The 16,600-nt window shown below is 46.9% G+C and overlaps 1 protein-coding gene across 1 annotated transcript; it reads left to right on the plus strand.

The window, feature by feature from the left end:
* Window positions 1-523: 523 nt before the first annotated feature.
* On the plus strand, window positions 524-1,438 carry LOC108745507. The gene has a single exon (XM_018481685.1). The coding sequence runs from the start codon at window positions 524-526 to the stop codon at window positions 1,436-1,438; it is 915 nt and encodes a 304-aa protein (XP_018337187.1).
* Window positions 1,439-16,600: the final 15,162 nt, after the last annotated feature.

The following is a 16,600-nucleotide window of genomic DNA, read 5'->3' on the forward strand; positions in this document are numbered from 1 at the left end:
TGACAGGGCAAAAGGCACCCGAAAACGGGAACGCTGCGCCAGTGATTGGGACTGTGGGGCCTGGGAATACTTCCAAGTCAAAACCAGACGCCCAAAAGAGGAAGAAGAAAGGGAAGGTGAATAAAAAGGGTCCCGGGGAGGTACTCCCCCTTCGCCCAGCCCTCCCATCGAGTAAGGAATCACCTACCGGCAGTAGTAGGAAAGATCTGGGGGTTTCGAGTAGTGGAGCGACAGGAACATCCAACGAGAAGGGGGCAGCCACCAACACCAGGCAGACAGGGGCAAACAGGGGACAAGACACATCGGATTGGACCCTGGTTGCCTCCAATAAGAAGAGGAGGGCAACCACAAAGGCCAAATCCAAAGATGAGGCGGGACAAGCCTCACAGCGGACGGCCGATCGGCACAGGGCCAAAACCAAGCCCGCGGAAGAGGAGGGAACAAGCCTCCAAACAAGTTAGGCAGTGTCCCTAGATCCCAGGCGGTGGTGGTTTCGGCCCCGCCTGGGAGCTACGGGGAGGTAATGAGAGCCGCCAGAGAAAAGATCCCCCTGGAACAGTTGGGAATCACTGAGCTGCGACCCAGAAGGGCCCTCACGGGCGCCCTCATCCTTGAGGTAGTAGGCGACAAGGAGGGCGTCAAGGCCAATTCCCTGGCGGAAAGACTGAGCGAAGCCTTGGCGGGAAAGGAGGGTGTAACCATCAACCGCCCGTACAAGAAGGCTGACCTCAGGATTCGTGATCTGGACGAGTCCGTGTCCGCCAGGGATATAGCACAGGCTATCGCGAGGATCGGCGAATGCTCCGCCGAACTGGTCAAGGTGGGCGAAATTAAGTACACCCCAGGAGGAATGGGTACGGTCTGGGCGCAGTGCCCGCTGACGGCAGCGAAGAAAGTGACGGCCTCGAAAAGAATTCGGTGCGGCTGGTTATCGTACCGGGTGGAGGCACTACCCCCTCGAGGCCTGCAATGTTACAGGTGTCTGGGAGCAGGTCATACAGGTGCCAAGTGCACAAGCTCGGCGGACCGCAGCAACTGCTGCTACCGCTGCGGCGGGGTAGGTCACAGGGCGAACGCCTGTTCCCTCCCGCTGGAATGCCCAACATGTAAGGAGGCAGGAAGAAACGCGAGCCACAAGATCGGTTCAGTGAGCTGCATGATTGGCCCGGGCGGTGGCAAGAAGCGGTTGGCTGCCGCGAACCCAGCGAAGGTGAGCAACCAGGCGGAACAGGAGAGACCTGGACGCCCCACATCTAGACCAACGGAGACGAGGAACGCTCAGCTTCCGTTGTCGGGGGCGGAACAATTGCCACCTCGAGAGAGAAGGCTTTCCCGGGATCAGATTGAACGGGAACAGACGGCCATGCAGGTGGATCCGGTGCCAGGGACGAGTTCGGGCTTGGAGGAGGCCCTCAATCATCGAGTTAATGGGTCATAGGTTCCTCCAAGCGAACTTGAATCACACGGCGGTGGCGCAGGATCTGCTGCTGCAGTCCATGGCGGAGCGGAGCGTGGATGTCGCCATAGTGTCCGAGCCCTACCGGATCCCGGACCACCCACACTGGTTGGGGGACCGCGGAGGCACGGCGGCAGTGGTTTGGAGGGGCTCGGTTGAAACTCCCCCCCTCAAGAAAATGGCCCATGGAGAGGGATTTGTGATGGCTGGCTGGGGAGATATGAGGCTCGTCTCGTGCTACGCGCCCCCCAGATGGGACATGGCTTCCTTCGAGGATCTCCTTGAAAACCTGAGGAGATCGTTGTCGGGTGACGGTTCGCAGCGGGTAATCATTGCGGGCGACTTTAACGCCTGGTCGCCTCTCTGGGGTTCGGTCACCCGTAACGCCAGGGGCTTAGCACTGGAGGAGTGGGCCTCCTCCATGGGACTGGTGGTGGTCAATGTTGGCCACGCTAGCACCTGCGTTGGATGGAGGGGCGAGTCCATCGTGGACATTACCCTCGCCAGTCCCGCCGCCTACCGCAGAGTGAGGAACTGGAGGGTCGAGGAAGATGGGTTCTCCTTCTCGGATCATCGATACATAAGTTTCGACGTGTGTCTGTCCGGGGGGGGGAGCCGATCGTGGGCGACTAGGCGCAATGGGCCTCGTGGATGGGCGGCTAGGAAGCTCGACGGTGACCTCTTCGAGGCTGCTATGGCCGTTCTGGATTGGGCCGGCGGTGGTGCCCGAGACGAGGGTGATCTCGTGACGAGAATAGAGACAATGCGTAATGGTCTCTGGGAGGCATGCGACGTGGCTATGCCACGCCGAGGCACCAGTGTAAGAAAAAAGGCGCTACACTGGTGGAACGAAGAAATCGCTGAGGCGAGGAGACGGGCCGGTGGGACCTGGCGAAGGCTGTCCAGAGCCAAGAGGAGAGGCAGGCAGGACGAGGCTGAGGTCCTAAGAGAGAGGTTGCGCGCGGAGAAGAGGTTACTGAGGACCGCGATCCGCAGCGCCAAGGAGAAGGCATGGACGGACTTTCTCGAAACTCTCGACAGGGATCCATGGGGGCGCCCATACAAGCTTGTAACCAACAAGCTCAAGCCATGGGCCCCCCCGGAAACGGAGGCCCTGGATCCGGACTTTCTGAGGGAGGTGGTGGCGGCTCTGTTCCCCTGGGGGCCACCCCTTGAGGAGAGAACTCCCGAGAGAGCTATCCCGTGGAAAGAGAAGTGGGCCGTCACTGAGCAGGAGCTGACCGTGACCGCCAAAAAGGCAGGGGGGATAGCGAAAGCTCCGGGCCCGGACGGGATCCCGGGGGTAATCCTCAGAAGATCCATGGCCTTCTGGGGAGAGCGACTCGGGACCCTTTTCACCGACTGCCTGCGGGGAGGATACTTCCCGCCTCAATGGAAGCAAGCCAACCTAGTATTGCTGCACAAGGATGGCAAACCGAGGGACAGTCCCTCCTCGTTCAGACCAATCTGCCTGATCGACGAGCTGGGTAAAGCCCTCGAACGGATAATAGCTGGTAGGATCATACGACATCTAAAGATCCGAGGACCCAAGCTGTCAAAAAGGCAGTTTGGTTTCAGGGAGGGACTGTCCACGATGGATGCCATAATGGAGGTCAGGGAATTTACGGAGGCTGCGGTTGAGGAGGGAGGGGTTGTCCTGGCGGTGTCTTTAGACATTTCGAACGCCTTCAACTCCCTTCCTTGGCCGCAGATAATGAAGGAACTGCAGGAATTCGGCCTCCCGACATACATACAGGAGGTGGTGCGATGCTACCTGTCTGGTCGGGTGCTCCAATGGAGAGACGGGAACGGGACGGTGAGAGGGACACAGCTGAGGTGCGGGGTTCCGCAGGGGTCGGTCCTCGGACCACTCCTTTGGAACCTGACGTACAACAGGGTCGTCAGATCTCACCTTCCTCCCCGTTGCACCATGGTGTGTTACGCCGATGACACCCTGGTGCTGGCGGCGGGGGATGATTGGGAGGACGCGGTGGCCGCTGCCAACGCGGCGGTAGCGACAACGGTGAGGGCGATCACCGGCCTGGGTCTGAAGGTGGCTCCCCACAAGACGGAGACCATGTTTTTCCATGGGCGCTCCGGGGGGAGACCACCTCGGGGAAGGACCAGGGTAGCGGGAGTGCAGGTGGAAACCGGCTCTACTCTAAGTTACTTGGGCCTTAAGTTGGATGGCGGTTGGAGGTTTATCCAACATTTTAAGAACGTGGTTCCCAGGGTGGACAAGATGGCGGGAGCGTTATCACGTCTGCTGCCGAACCTGGGAGGCCCCGGAAGCGCGGCGAGGAGGCTGTACGTCGCGGTCGTGCATTCGGTCCTCCTCTACGGGGCACCGGTCTGGGCGGAAGAGCTCAAGGGGTCGGCCCAGCTGAGGAGGATGGTGCACGGCCCACAGCGCAGGATAGCGGCGAGAGTCGCTCGCGCTTACCGTACAGTCTCCTTCGGGGCGGTAACCGCCATCGCGGGAGTTATGCCCGCGGAGCTGCTGGCGGGCATTTACGCGTACGTGTTCGCGAAACGGCGGGCGTGCAGGGAGGCGAGGGGTATACCCACGCCGCAGAGGATGCGCATCCATAGAGAGAGAGCGAGGGCCGCGGCCCTGGAGGAGTGGGTGGCATCCCTGGCGGATCGCAGGCGTCGCGCCGGCGAACGTACGCTGGAAGCGGTGGGCCCGATCCTCGGAGAATGGATAGGCAGGGGGCACGGTCACCTCGGGTTCCGTCTGACCCAGGTGCTCACGGGCCACGGGGTGTTCGCGGCGTTCCTGCACAGTATAGGCAGGGAGGCAACGGATCGCTGCTATCATTGCGACGACGCGAGGGACACGGCGGACCATACCCTCCGGGAGTGCCCGGCCTGGAGGGTGCAACGCCTGTCCCTAGTGGAAAAGATTGGGGAGGACCTCTCGCTGGCAGCGGTGATGAGGAAGATGGTGGAGAGCGAAGAGGGTTGGCGGGCAGCAACCTCTTTCGCTGAAGACGTTATGACGTTGAAGGAGGAAGCCGAAAGGGAGAGGGAAAGAGCGGCTGCTGCCACTCCTCCTCTTCCTGTAGCTCCATAGAGATCGGTCGCCTGCGCTAACGCAAAGGCCTCCAGATGAAGGGGGGCGTGGTGGAGGAGCGGGGGCTCCTCCATCACACTGTGTGCCCCCCATCGAGTTGGGCTCGGCAGGTAGTGGGTGGGCCCTACCTGCCGGGCATGGGAAGGAGCTCCAAAAGGAGCAACGGTTACAAACCGAGAGAACAGTTGGCGCCGGTGAGAGCGGGACGAAATGTCACCACTAATCCCCGCTCTCACCTTTCATCCTGGCGCTGGGAAGGCCCCCCTAGGAGTTTTAGTGGGTAGTGAGGGCATGCCCTCGAGCCCCACATACCCCTCCTTCCCCCCGGGAGGAGAGGATGCATAAAGGCATTTCTCCTAGTAAAAAAAAAAAAAAAAGGTTAGGGTAGTGGGTCGGTGTAGATTACATGGGGTCTGTTTGGGTCCCATTAGGAAGATTTTGGCGTAATCGAGTCCATATCTTTTAATAAAAAATTGGGACCTTTTTTTGCTAATTGGGCCTTATTGCGTTGGCATAAACCCTATGGGAACTGATTGGGCAGCGGTCCTTCCCACAGAGGCCCAGGTACTCGACTTGCCAGCGACCCCGGTCAGAAGGGAACTATCCCTCCCTTGGTTAGTCTCTAGAGAGATTCTTGGGGAATCGCCAGCGGACTTCCACCGCACCTCATTCAACTATCACCATTCATACTATGTACCCCATCTACGCGGGGTACGGTGGGCTCGTAGTAAGGCATCCAAGTTGGACCCAAAGCCCCCTCGCCACAAGGCGGCCCACCACGAGGGAGGACCTGACCTGATCTGACATGACCCACACGTGACCTTGACCACGTGAACTTGACCACGTGCCTTTGACCACACTTGACGTTGACCACGTGATCTTGACTACACATGACTCTGACCACGTGACCTTGATCACGCGTGACTTTGTCCACGTGATCTTGACCACACGTGTCTTTTACCACACTTGACATTGACCACGTGATCTTGACTACACATGACTCTGACCACGTGACCTTGATCACGTGACATTGACCACACAGCCACTTGACGTACATTTTGTCGCCCTTCCTGCGCAACACTTTCTCCACGAGATGCACTTCCGTATGAGTAGCGCGATACAACTCATGCTCCTAGAACGCTCCAGCGACGGATTTTTCACGATATTCCTCGAGTAGATAAGTTACGGGATTGGTTGCACCTTAACGATCGTAAACACTTCGGTTGTCCAGTTTGGTGCGTAACCCTTCTCTAAAAATCGTCTTGTGTTTGCTCACGCGTATCGAATTACCTACTTTGAATTTTGCAGGACCCGCTATCTTTATCGCACTGTACAATGTGCCCAAGAGTTTTTCGGCGATCGCAGAGGTTACGTCACTGGATCGCATGCTGATGGTGCGATGCTTGTACGCGTTGTAATCAGACACAAGACGCGGCAGCTCGTCAATCCACTTCTAGTTGCCGTTGAGTGTAAACATTTTCCACATGTCGTTTTTGAGCGTACGATTGAACCGCTCGACTACTGTTGCTTTCAACGTCGAATACATGGAATAGTGATTAACATTCAAGATATTTTTCAAGATATTCTGTACATCTGCATTGTAAAATTCTTTCCCTATATCCGTTTGTAAATTTTTCGGACATCTTTCGCTGTCTCGAACGATCTCAGCGATAGCGTTAGTCGTCTCGCTTCCATCCTTGCTCTTGAGCGGAACGGCCCACGCGTACTTGCTAAACACATCGATGACGGTGAGTATGTAGTGGTTGCCTCTGTTGAAACTTGAACATCTCAACGATATCAGCCTGCTACAAATCGTCGTACCCCTGAACTATGACACGCCTTCGCGTAAAATTTCTTCTCGCCGGAGCTTGCAATTCCTCGACGAGCCGACGTTTCTCCGAGCTAATTTTTTCTCTCTTTTCATCGGATTTCTTTTTCATGATTCGACGTGTAATACACAGAGTACAAGAAATTAATGTATTTTTCTCGCTGGTGTCACTTGACTGACTCGTTTTATGAATACGTGATGTAATTTGTAATAAGACCGGCTTCGCGAAGTTCCTCGATGATCGACAGCATCTCGTTGTCGTGAGCGTTGTTGCCTGGTCGGTGCGAAGCTTCGAGCAATCGTAGACGATCCACCAGCTTGTTGGGATCATCCCAGTGCGTAATCGATCGCGTTGTCGTTCAATGTCATTGCGTGAGGTAATCCCTTTCCAGATTTGTTCTGTTTCTTGGGTGTGACCGATATCAACGGCGCAATTACGTGTTTGTACTTGTATCCTCCGTTGCTCAATAATCGATCCTGTGAATGGCGATTCTATCGAACACGTCTGGGGCCAACTTCTGGAACACGTGAAGGCAAGTTCGGAGATTCGAACTTACCGTCGGTGCGACGAGCACTACAATCAGCAGCGAACGCACATCGACGTTTCCGCACCTAAGATAAAGGATTGTAACGAATGCCAGCGTCGGGCGGTAGTTCTGTTGAATCGAGCGGTAAACGCGCTTCCTTTCGAGTTACATCTTCCGGGGTACCAGTTTTGCGGCCCAGGCACTCGACTTGCGAAGCGATTAGCCAGAGGTGACGCGGGCATAAATCCGCTGGGCGCGGCGTGTCGGGAACACGACATTGCGTATTCGCACAGCAACGACCTCACCGATAGACACGCGGCAGACAATATACTAGCCGAGAAGGCGCGGAAACGCATTACCGCGAGTGATTCGGCTCTGAGCGAGAGAGCCGCCGCTGCTGCCGTTTGGGCAGGGATCAAGCTAAGACCAAGATCGGCATGGGCATGAAACCGAAGAAGATGACGACGACGACGAAGAAAAAAACGACGAAAAAGCGGATACTTCCAATGGCGAAACGAGGTGGTGCGTTACCGTTTCTGCCAAAGTTGGGCGCGCCCGGGTCCTTGATCGGCCAGCGTGGCGAAAGTGGTAAACAACAAAACCGTGCGACGTCACCTCGAAGAGCTGCAACTACACGACCGCGCGATGGAACAGGGCCGCGGACTGTATCTCGCTTCGTACAAATACGGACGCGGACTATATCTCGGCCCGTACAAACATGGACAGGGTGCAGCTGCAAAGAAAAAAAACGCCAAAGAGACGATAAAAATGCCGTCTGGCGCAACTACCAATGTGCAATTAAATGATCTCGCGAGACGTATACGCATACCATATTTTAGAGACGTTTTCATGCGTAACGCGTTACCGACGAGCGGTATGCGTCGAAACGAAAGCGGTATCGTGAATCTGGACGGTGCGACGGGGCCTGGTACTCACTGGGTAGCGTACGCAAAGAGGAACAACCGCGGCGTATACTTTGACAATTTCGGTAATCTTCGACCTCCCAAGGAACTGGTGCGATATTTCGGGAACGGTGCTACGACGGTAGAGTACAATCGTACGTCCTATCAGACGTACGATCAGAGCTTCTGCGGACAGATGTGCCAACGGTTTCTACAAACGGTAGACGCGCGTGAATTTAAAAAGCTCGGCGAGATGCTGTGAAATTTCAGTATTAGTCGAACACCGTCATGTCGCTGACGCTTACGCTGAGCGGGAAGAGCACCGTCCTCGCGGCAAACTACTTTCCCGCCATAGATTTGAGTGACGGCGATTACGAGCTCGGTCTGGCGATTTTTGAGACTTATCACACGATACCGAACGTGAATAAATCGAACAACAAATTTTATTTTGCCAAAGATGATATGGAAATTACAATTCCCGAAAGTTCTTACGAAGTGCGAGACATAAATGAATATCTGAAACTCGCGATTTTACGGAAACGTCCTCATCGCGACGCGCTTGAAACCGTTGATGTAGTGTTCGGTGACAATAAGAACAATGATGCCGATGATGATAACGGTGAGGGTGGAGAATACCCGATTACGCTCCGCGCAAACTACAACACGATGAGATGCGAGATTAGATGTGTGTACGGAATCAACTTTGACAAACCCAACAGCATTGGATCGCTGCTGGGATTCTCGTCGTAGCGTATACTGCGACCACGAAGATGGCAGGAATCGGACATGTCGACATAATGAACGTAAACGTTATCCGCGTAGAGTGCAACATAACCGCGGGTGCGTACAGCAAAAGCGCGCACACGATACACGAATTTTCATCGAGCGTGCCGTCAGGATTTAGAAAGATATCGGAAAGGCCGGCGTAGATCATTTACCTACCAATCATCGCACGGAGCATTATAACGATACTCGTCGTCGACCAGAACGGACGATTACTCGATTTTCGCGCAGAAGAGATCACCATTATATTGCGCGTATGACGTAAACAGTGATAACGTGAGCGTGAGATGTTCGTGTTGAACGGAACGAAGCGCACGCAGAGAGATAATGTATTCCTTACAAGGCCAACGACGTCACAGCTCGATAACACTCGCTCATCTAACTGCATTAGGAAGAAGAAGAAGAAGCTCAGCGCGTCGAACGTTACATTTTTAAAGTCTTTGGAATTCGCGGTGCGCAACATTTGAGATGACTGATATCCTAAACATTAAAGACAAGCTGATCTTCGACGATCGCATCGTCAAGATTGAGACTCACGCGTATAACCCATTCGCCAGCACAACGTTCGGGTACAGCGACGAGATAAGAATACCCATACAGCAACAGGATCTATACACATTGTTGTACGAAAGCTTCGTAAAAATCGAAGACGAGCCAAAACACGTGCAAGCAAAGCAGCTGTCAAAAATTAACTGAACATTCAAAATGGCCGAACTTGTCGGCATAAATGAGAGACATGAGTACCAACATAACGCCACAAAAAAATCGAAAATCGAATATACGTAACCCGCGGAAATTCAAAATTCGCGATACTTTTTGAACAGACCTTGTATACATCGAGGGAAAATTGATAAAGAACAAAGTGGTCCAGGTTGCTAGTGAGTCATTAGGAAATAATTGCGTTGCGTTTATATTCGATGAGATTCGATATGAACTCAATGGTGTGGAGATTGATCGTAACAGAATCGTGGGCATAACTAGCACGATCAAAAACTATGTAGTAGTGTCATCCGACAGAAGCGTGATTTTGCGGAATGCAGGCTGGGATGCGCAGACTACTGCGGCCGGATACTTTAATTTCTGTGTACCGCTCTACGTACTGCTGCGATTTTACGAAGATTACAGACGTGTGGTGATTAACGCTCGTCACGAATTGATTTTAATACGAGCGCGCAACGACAACAATTGTCTGACTGGAGATTCGACGACAGAACCGAAGCTCGAATTATTCAAAGTACAGTGGCGAATGTCGCACGTGTTATTGAGCGAGATAAATAAGCTGTCGATGCTGCGCGCTTTGGAGAGCGAACGATATCTGAGCATGGCTTTTCGCTCTTGGGATCTGTACGAGTTTCCGCTCTTGCAGAGCACAACCAAGCTTTCGTGGGCTAGTTAGCTCGAGAAGCCGCGTTACGTCATTTTCACTATGCAAACAGGTCGGAAAAATATCATGTCTGAGGATGCAAGTCGATTCGACCACTGCAAATTAATCAATGCTAAACTCTACCTGAATACGGAATGTTATCCGTACGATGATTTGAATCTAGATTTTGATAAAAACAGATGCGCGATTCTGTACGACTTGTACGCGCGTTTCTGCAAGGGCTACTATGGATACGAGTATCTCGAGCTGAGTCTCACCTTTACAACTTTTGTACGTAATGGCCCGTTCGTAATCATCGATTGCTCTCGACAGAACAAATCGGTCAAGAGTGGCACCGTGGACGTGCGATTAGACTTTTAATGCAAGAAGAACGTGCCCGCAAATACAACAGCCTATTGTCTCATCATACACGATCGTATGGTTCAGTATAATGCATTAACCAACGTTGTGCGCAAAATCATCTAAATGCTCCTCCGACACGATATAAAATCTATGATACGCCGCAATTGATCGCAGTATTCTCGACAACATGTCTATGCCAACGTTCGTGGATCTGCAAGGATTCATCATTAACAAGAAATGTATCGTGATGGAAGTGGCGGTGCTGAAACAGGGGACCATTCTCACACATATTTTTACGAGTCCCGTACCATGGAAATTTTTGACAAGATCCGACAGGTCTTGCGCTTCCTGGTTGAGTGCTTATCACCATGGAATGCGATGGAAGGACAGGATGGTTCCGTACAACGAGGCGAAACGTCTGATCACGACAGCTGTACGAGGTCTGGCTATTAAATAACGAGACTGCTTATGAAAAAGAGTTTTATTTTAAAAATATTCTACAATTGAATGCTCCCCTTCAACGTACTCCCCTCCCCTCGCCACACACCGTTTCATTCGTTTTTTCCATTGGTCAAAGCAATGCTGGAAATCTTCTTTTGTAAGAGCATTTAGAAGCTCCGCCGATTTTCGCTTCACCTTTTCCATCGACTCGAACCGGGTTCCTTATAAGGCAGACTTGATCTTCGGAAACAGGAAAAAGTCACAGGGTGCTAAATCAGGCGAGTACGGCGCGTGTTCGAGCACTGGAGTGCCTCTAGCGGCTAAATAACGCTTCACAGACAGCGCGTTATGGGCAGGTGCGTTGTCCTGGTGTAAGATCCACGATTTGTTTTTCCACAACTCCGGCCGTTTCTTACGAACTCGCTCTCGCAGTGTTGCCAAAACTGTCAAATAGTAAGTTTGGTTTACAGTTTGACCCTCTGGAACCCATTCAGTCATCACGATGCCGTTGATGTCGAAAAAAACGATTAGCATGGCTTTAAATTTTGATTTCGACATCCTTGCTTTTTTCATTCTTGGCGATGCAGGAGTTTTCCAGTGCATGGATTGCCGCTTAGTTTCAACATCGTATTGGAATATCCAGGTTTCATCGCAAGTGATGATGTTTTCCATCAATTCAGGCTCTTCATCTAACCTCTCAAGAAAATCTGAGCAGATCTGTTGACGGACGAGCTTTTGGTCAGGGGTCAAATTTTTTGGGACCAACTTCGCACAGACTTTCTTCATGTTTAATTCGTCATGTAAAATTTTTCTGACAGTTTCTTTATCGGCGTTTACAGTCTCAGCAATCATCCGAATGCTCATACGACGATCTCCGCGCACAATTTCATTGATTTTGGTCACTGTTTGCGGAGTTGAAACAGAGACAGGTCGACCTGGACGTTGGTCATCTTCGGTGCTCTCTCGGCCTTCAGAAAACCGTTTATACCATTCGAAAACACGCGCACGAGATAGAGAATTCTCACCATAGGCCTCTTTCAACAACTTATAGCACTCAGTCGGAGTTTTTTTTAATTTAACGAGAAATTTCACATTGATCCGTTGCTCGTGTTTTTCGTCACACATTGTTATCGGCACGAGAAAAAAACAAGTTCGTTTCTAACCTCTATAGAAAAAATACTACTACTGCGACAAAAACTGTGTTTTCGTACTGGAATAGTAGACACTTCTAGCTATCCAACGCTGCATTCGTTTCCCACCCTACCCCTCTAGGACTCCTTCTGCGCGCGCAGTCTCGTTATTTAATAGCCATACCTCGTATACATCGAAAATCGATCGACGCAAGGGATACCGTTCTTTGTCACCAGGTCCACCATCATCGAGGGAAAAAGCGCGATATTGGGAATGTCCAGGTGAAAAAGCATCAAAATCACCAACATGTTCCTCATCGACATCATCAAAATCACAAACATATTCATCATCATCATCATCATCATCATCATCATCATCATCAAAGTATAAGCCATAGCTAGCGATGTTTGAGCCGTCGATTGCATTCGAACGCTGTCGATCGCGAAAAAAAAATGTAATAAAATATGAGAAATAACATGATGTAATAAGATGCGAATAAAAAATTTCATCCACATCATTTTATATATGTACTTTATTTTTTAATCTCTATCCATCCTATACCTCGACGCGCTAATAAAAAAACCGTATTGAAAAAAATTGCGTCATAAAAAAGAGGATTCATTTCATCGTCGTTCACGCTCTATCGCTTACAAAGCATACTACGTTATAATATCAGTCACGTTATTAATCTGGCACATGCCAGATAATAATTGTGTCATGTAAAGCGTCATGGCGGCGGCGACGATGGTGGCGGCGGCGGCGACGGCGGCGGCGGCGACGGCGGCGACGGCGGATGAAAACAATAAGAAATGTATTGTTTATGTGTCCTATTACAACGATGCCGCCGGGACTTCCCGCGCCTTCCCCCTCTACCTTCCTCCGCTCGCGCCAACGAGTACCCCCCGCGCCCCGCGCTCTCCTCAGAGGACCAGGGTTAGAACCGGCCCTATACAACTACTTATAATTGTAAAAGTAGAAGTCAGTCGGACTGATGGCTTTTTGAAAACGTGATCGCCATATTAAAAAACACAGTTTTGTGAAAAACTTGTATAAAGTTTGAAATATTTTAGTACAAGTACCTTTCCGTTTTCTGTTAGAAACGAAAGTGATGCTCAGGAAGAAATAAAACTTTGTTCTATTGAAGAGAAACGTTCTAGAATGGTTTTGAAAGGTTGAATATAAATAATGGCGAGCGTCGATTATAGCAATTAATTGATGCGTCCTATTGGAATCGATCATGAGGACCCACACATAATATCATTTTATCTTGTATATCTTCAACAATTTTGTTTCTTCCAAGAAACATTTTTGTGAATTATTCTTGAGACTATAAGCTTTCAAAAATAGCAAAAATAATTCATATTTTTTAACCCAAAAACGTAAAAACTCCCTTAATAAAATACATTTGTTTAATGTTTTTAGCAATTGTTTACCAATTTCGTTTAACATTTCTTAGCTTACCGATTGAAAAATTGTTATTTTCTGTAAGACGCGTAGTTTTTTGGTGGCTTTCTTTTTCGTTATCTGTAAACGAATTGTAGTTTAAAATGACTGAAACTGAATTATACATTTTGGATCAAAACTCATTTCGAAACTCTACTCCTCATATATTATATGTATAAAATATTATATTGAAACATAACAAGTAAATAATAAAATTCTAATCTAGTCCGACTTCTAATTATTTATTAACGCAATTAGCGTTAATATGCTTGTACATAATACATATATTATAATGTTAATAAAAGATATAATTAATTCTTTTTTAATTCAGATGCATAAGCTCCAGATTTCATCAAGTTAATGAACGTTTACATGTATTATATTCTGATCTGTCCGACAGTAGTACAAACTACAGAAGACAAAAACAGATCCATCTCTGTGTATCAGCGGATAACAGGAGCTAAGGAACACAATCAATATATAATATATGGATTAATGTATTAAATTATTTAATAGAATTACTGTCCACATACATGCACGCGCATGTTTATATATGTATAGAATGTATATATATATATAAAAGGAATATACGAGGTCTGTTCAAAAAGTATCGCGAATTTTGAATTTCCGCGGGTTACGTATATTCGATTTTCGATTTTTTTGTGGCGTTATGTTGGTACTCATGTCTCTCACTTATGCCGACAAGTTCGGCCATTTTCAATGTTCAGTTAATTTTTGACAGCTGCTTTGCTTGCACGTGTTTTGGCTCGTCTTCGATTTTTGCCTATTCCAAAAAATGGATCAAAGAATCTGTATCAAATTTTGCGTGAAAAACCAAATTAAGTGCGCGGACGCATTCCGAATGTTGACTGTGGCACATGGTGAAACTACCTTGGACCGAAGCAACGTTTATCGGTGGTACAAAATGTTCTCAGAGGGCCGAGAAGATGTGAATGACGAAGAGCGTACCGGACGCCCGAGCACGTCAAGAACAGACGAAACTATATACAAGTTTATACAACTTGTTGTTGTATAAAAGCTCATATTTTAATAATTGCTGTACTGATACTATGTTAATGAATTGTATTGTATTTGCTATTTACACTATCTCGCGCAGCTAACGCAGTATGAGACGAATACTTACGAAACGCGTATATATAGGTATTTTTATTTATATTTAAAAAATAATTCTTTGAAACATAACTATAATATACATTGGTGTTTTCAAATGTCTCTTTAATTTGCGTTATATAAAAATTAAAAACATTTTTTAAATAGAGGTGCGAGTAGGGGTATAAAATAAATACAAAATTAAAAAAAAATTTTTTTATTTCTAAAGTACTTTTGAAACTATTCAAATTTTATTCCAGAAATTTTTTTGTATCTTTTGACGAACTTCGCTTAAAAAGAAATTGATTTTTTTCAAAAGAGTGTTCCACCTAAAACTATAATTCTGAACGAACAAAAAATAGTTTCGTGTTACGGATGAACTACTTTACTTGTACACATAGTTTCAGAACTTTTTAAATTTTTGAGTTGCCTATTGTCCCTTGTTAATTCCAGTTTTTTGTTGCTGTTAGGCTTTGTAATAGCAGTTTTGTTGACGCCTAACTATTTGCAAGTTAGTCTATTTATTTTTTTAGTCTATTACTAATAATAAATATTGTATCATATTTTATGTTTATGTCTATTACTCTTTTAACAAATAATCTTTTTCAGAGAACAATAAACTAAATTAAATTAAAAAAAAATTTTAGTCACACACTTTAATGCTTACATTATTATAATATATCTCTTTATCTGTCACATTTCCTGTACATATTGCAATAACAATTCTTACTCAAATATAAATTTATAATAATTTTTTTCTGTATCGTATATTCGAAATAAATATGATTTTTTTTGAGGAATTAAAAATGTGCTTACGTGAATTTGCTTTCGGAGCGCCAAAAGAATACCAAATGCTACGTAAATGAATAATTCAAATAATAAACGGATGGATTGCACACTCTTTTTTTCAATTAACATATCCTTCATTTAGATTCTTTCTTATTAATATGAATTTTGGTATACATACTATCAAATTTCTTTTTGTAATATTTTTGTTCTTTTATCCGTCAAACGTCATTATCTTCAGTGCTCTGATTGCTACGGCTATCCTTGGGTTAGTATTGTACCTGTGTCGTATTTACTATACTTTATAAGCTATTTTTATTGACATTGTGCGTCGAATGTTAACAGTGTGAAACAGGTAAAGATCTTTTGGTAACATGTTCCAAAAAATGGAAGTCCATCAATGACTATGACCTTGACAACATAATGCTTGATGACATATATATGTTTTCTATATTGTTTGTACAAAATATGTATATATAATACTTATTTTAAGTTTTTAAAATGTACTAAACAACAATTATTTTAAATAAATATTTAATTTTCATTATTTTTCATTGTTAAATATTTATAAGAGATGACCATCTTTAGAAAATGTTGCCAAAGAAAAAAATGTTGAGTAATGTAATCGAATAAACATATAGTCAAAATTTCTACCTCCAATAATCTTGACATATAACGTCATAAAAAACAGCAAAACGGTAAAATTGTAACATAAAAGGTAACGGTAAAATCGTCACAGAGGAGTAATGACAAAACCAACGGTAAAAGTAACTTTGTCCCTGGCAAGGGAGAGCCGCGCCGCATGTTGATAAGTAGTTATGATACGATTGAATCAGACGCTATGCCTCCGCAATAGAACAGACTTTCACATCCAAAGCGTCCTGTGTCAAAGAACTCAAATGCGTTTCAAAAAATTTGTATAAAAAAGTTCCGTATAAAAGTTTTATCTATGTGCTCGTAGTATGCATGCAAATAGTTGGACGGCCCCGGAGACATATCTGTATAAAACTTATTTCTGCTGTGAAACTTTTATGTTCTTCCTAAATTTTCCCTATTTGCCTTTGATGCGTTTATGAAAGGATGAGCATGAGCAATGTAATTTCACAGTTTCAAATTGGAATATGACGAAATGACGCAGTGTGATATTTGAAATTCATTGTTAGAGATTTTCAGCGATTTTTGTGCGTTTTGGTCAAGGAAATATTAGGTATAAAGTCTTTGTAAAAAGTAAATCAAAATTAGAAATTTACACTTTTGATAAAAAATTTACACTTTTTTTAAATAAAAATGAATGTTAAAATAAACGTACCAGTGATCGGACGTGTACTGTAGTACCGGATATTAACACAAAGTTAATTTATTTATATTATTATTCAAAGATGCTCCGCATA

Source organism: Trachymyrmex septentrionalis, unplaced genomic scaffold (genome assembly GCF_001594115.1).
Source record: "Trachymyrmex septentrionalis isolate Tsep2-gDNA-1 unplaced genomic scaffold, Tsep1.0 scaffold106, whole genome shotgun sequence".
In the NCBI taxonomy this organism is placed as follows: Eukaryota; Metazoa; Arthropoda; class Insecta; order Hymenoptera; family Formicidae; genus Trachymyrmex; species Trachymyrmex septentrionalis.

Excerpts from the sequence above, each read along its gene's own strand:
- LOC108745507 (XM_018481685.1), top strand. The coding sequence starts at position 524 with ATGAGAGCCGCCAGAGAAAAGATCCCCCTGGAACAGTTGGGAATCACT.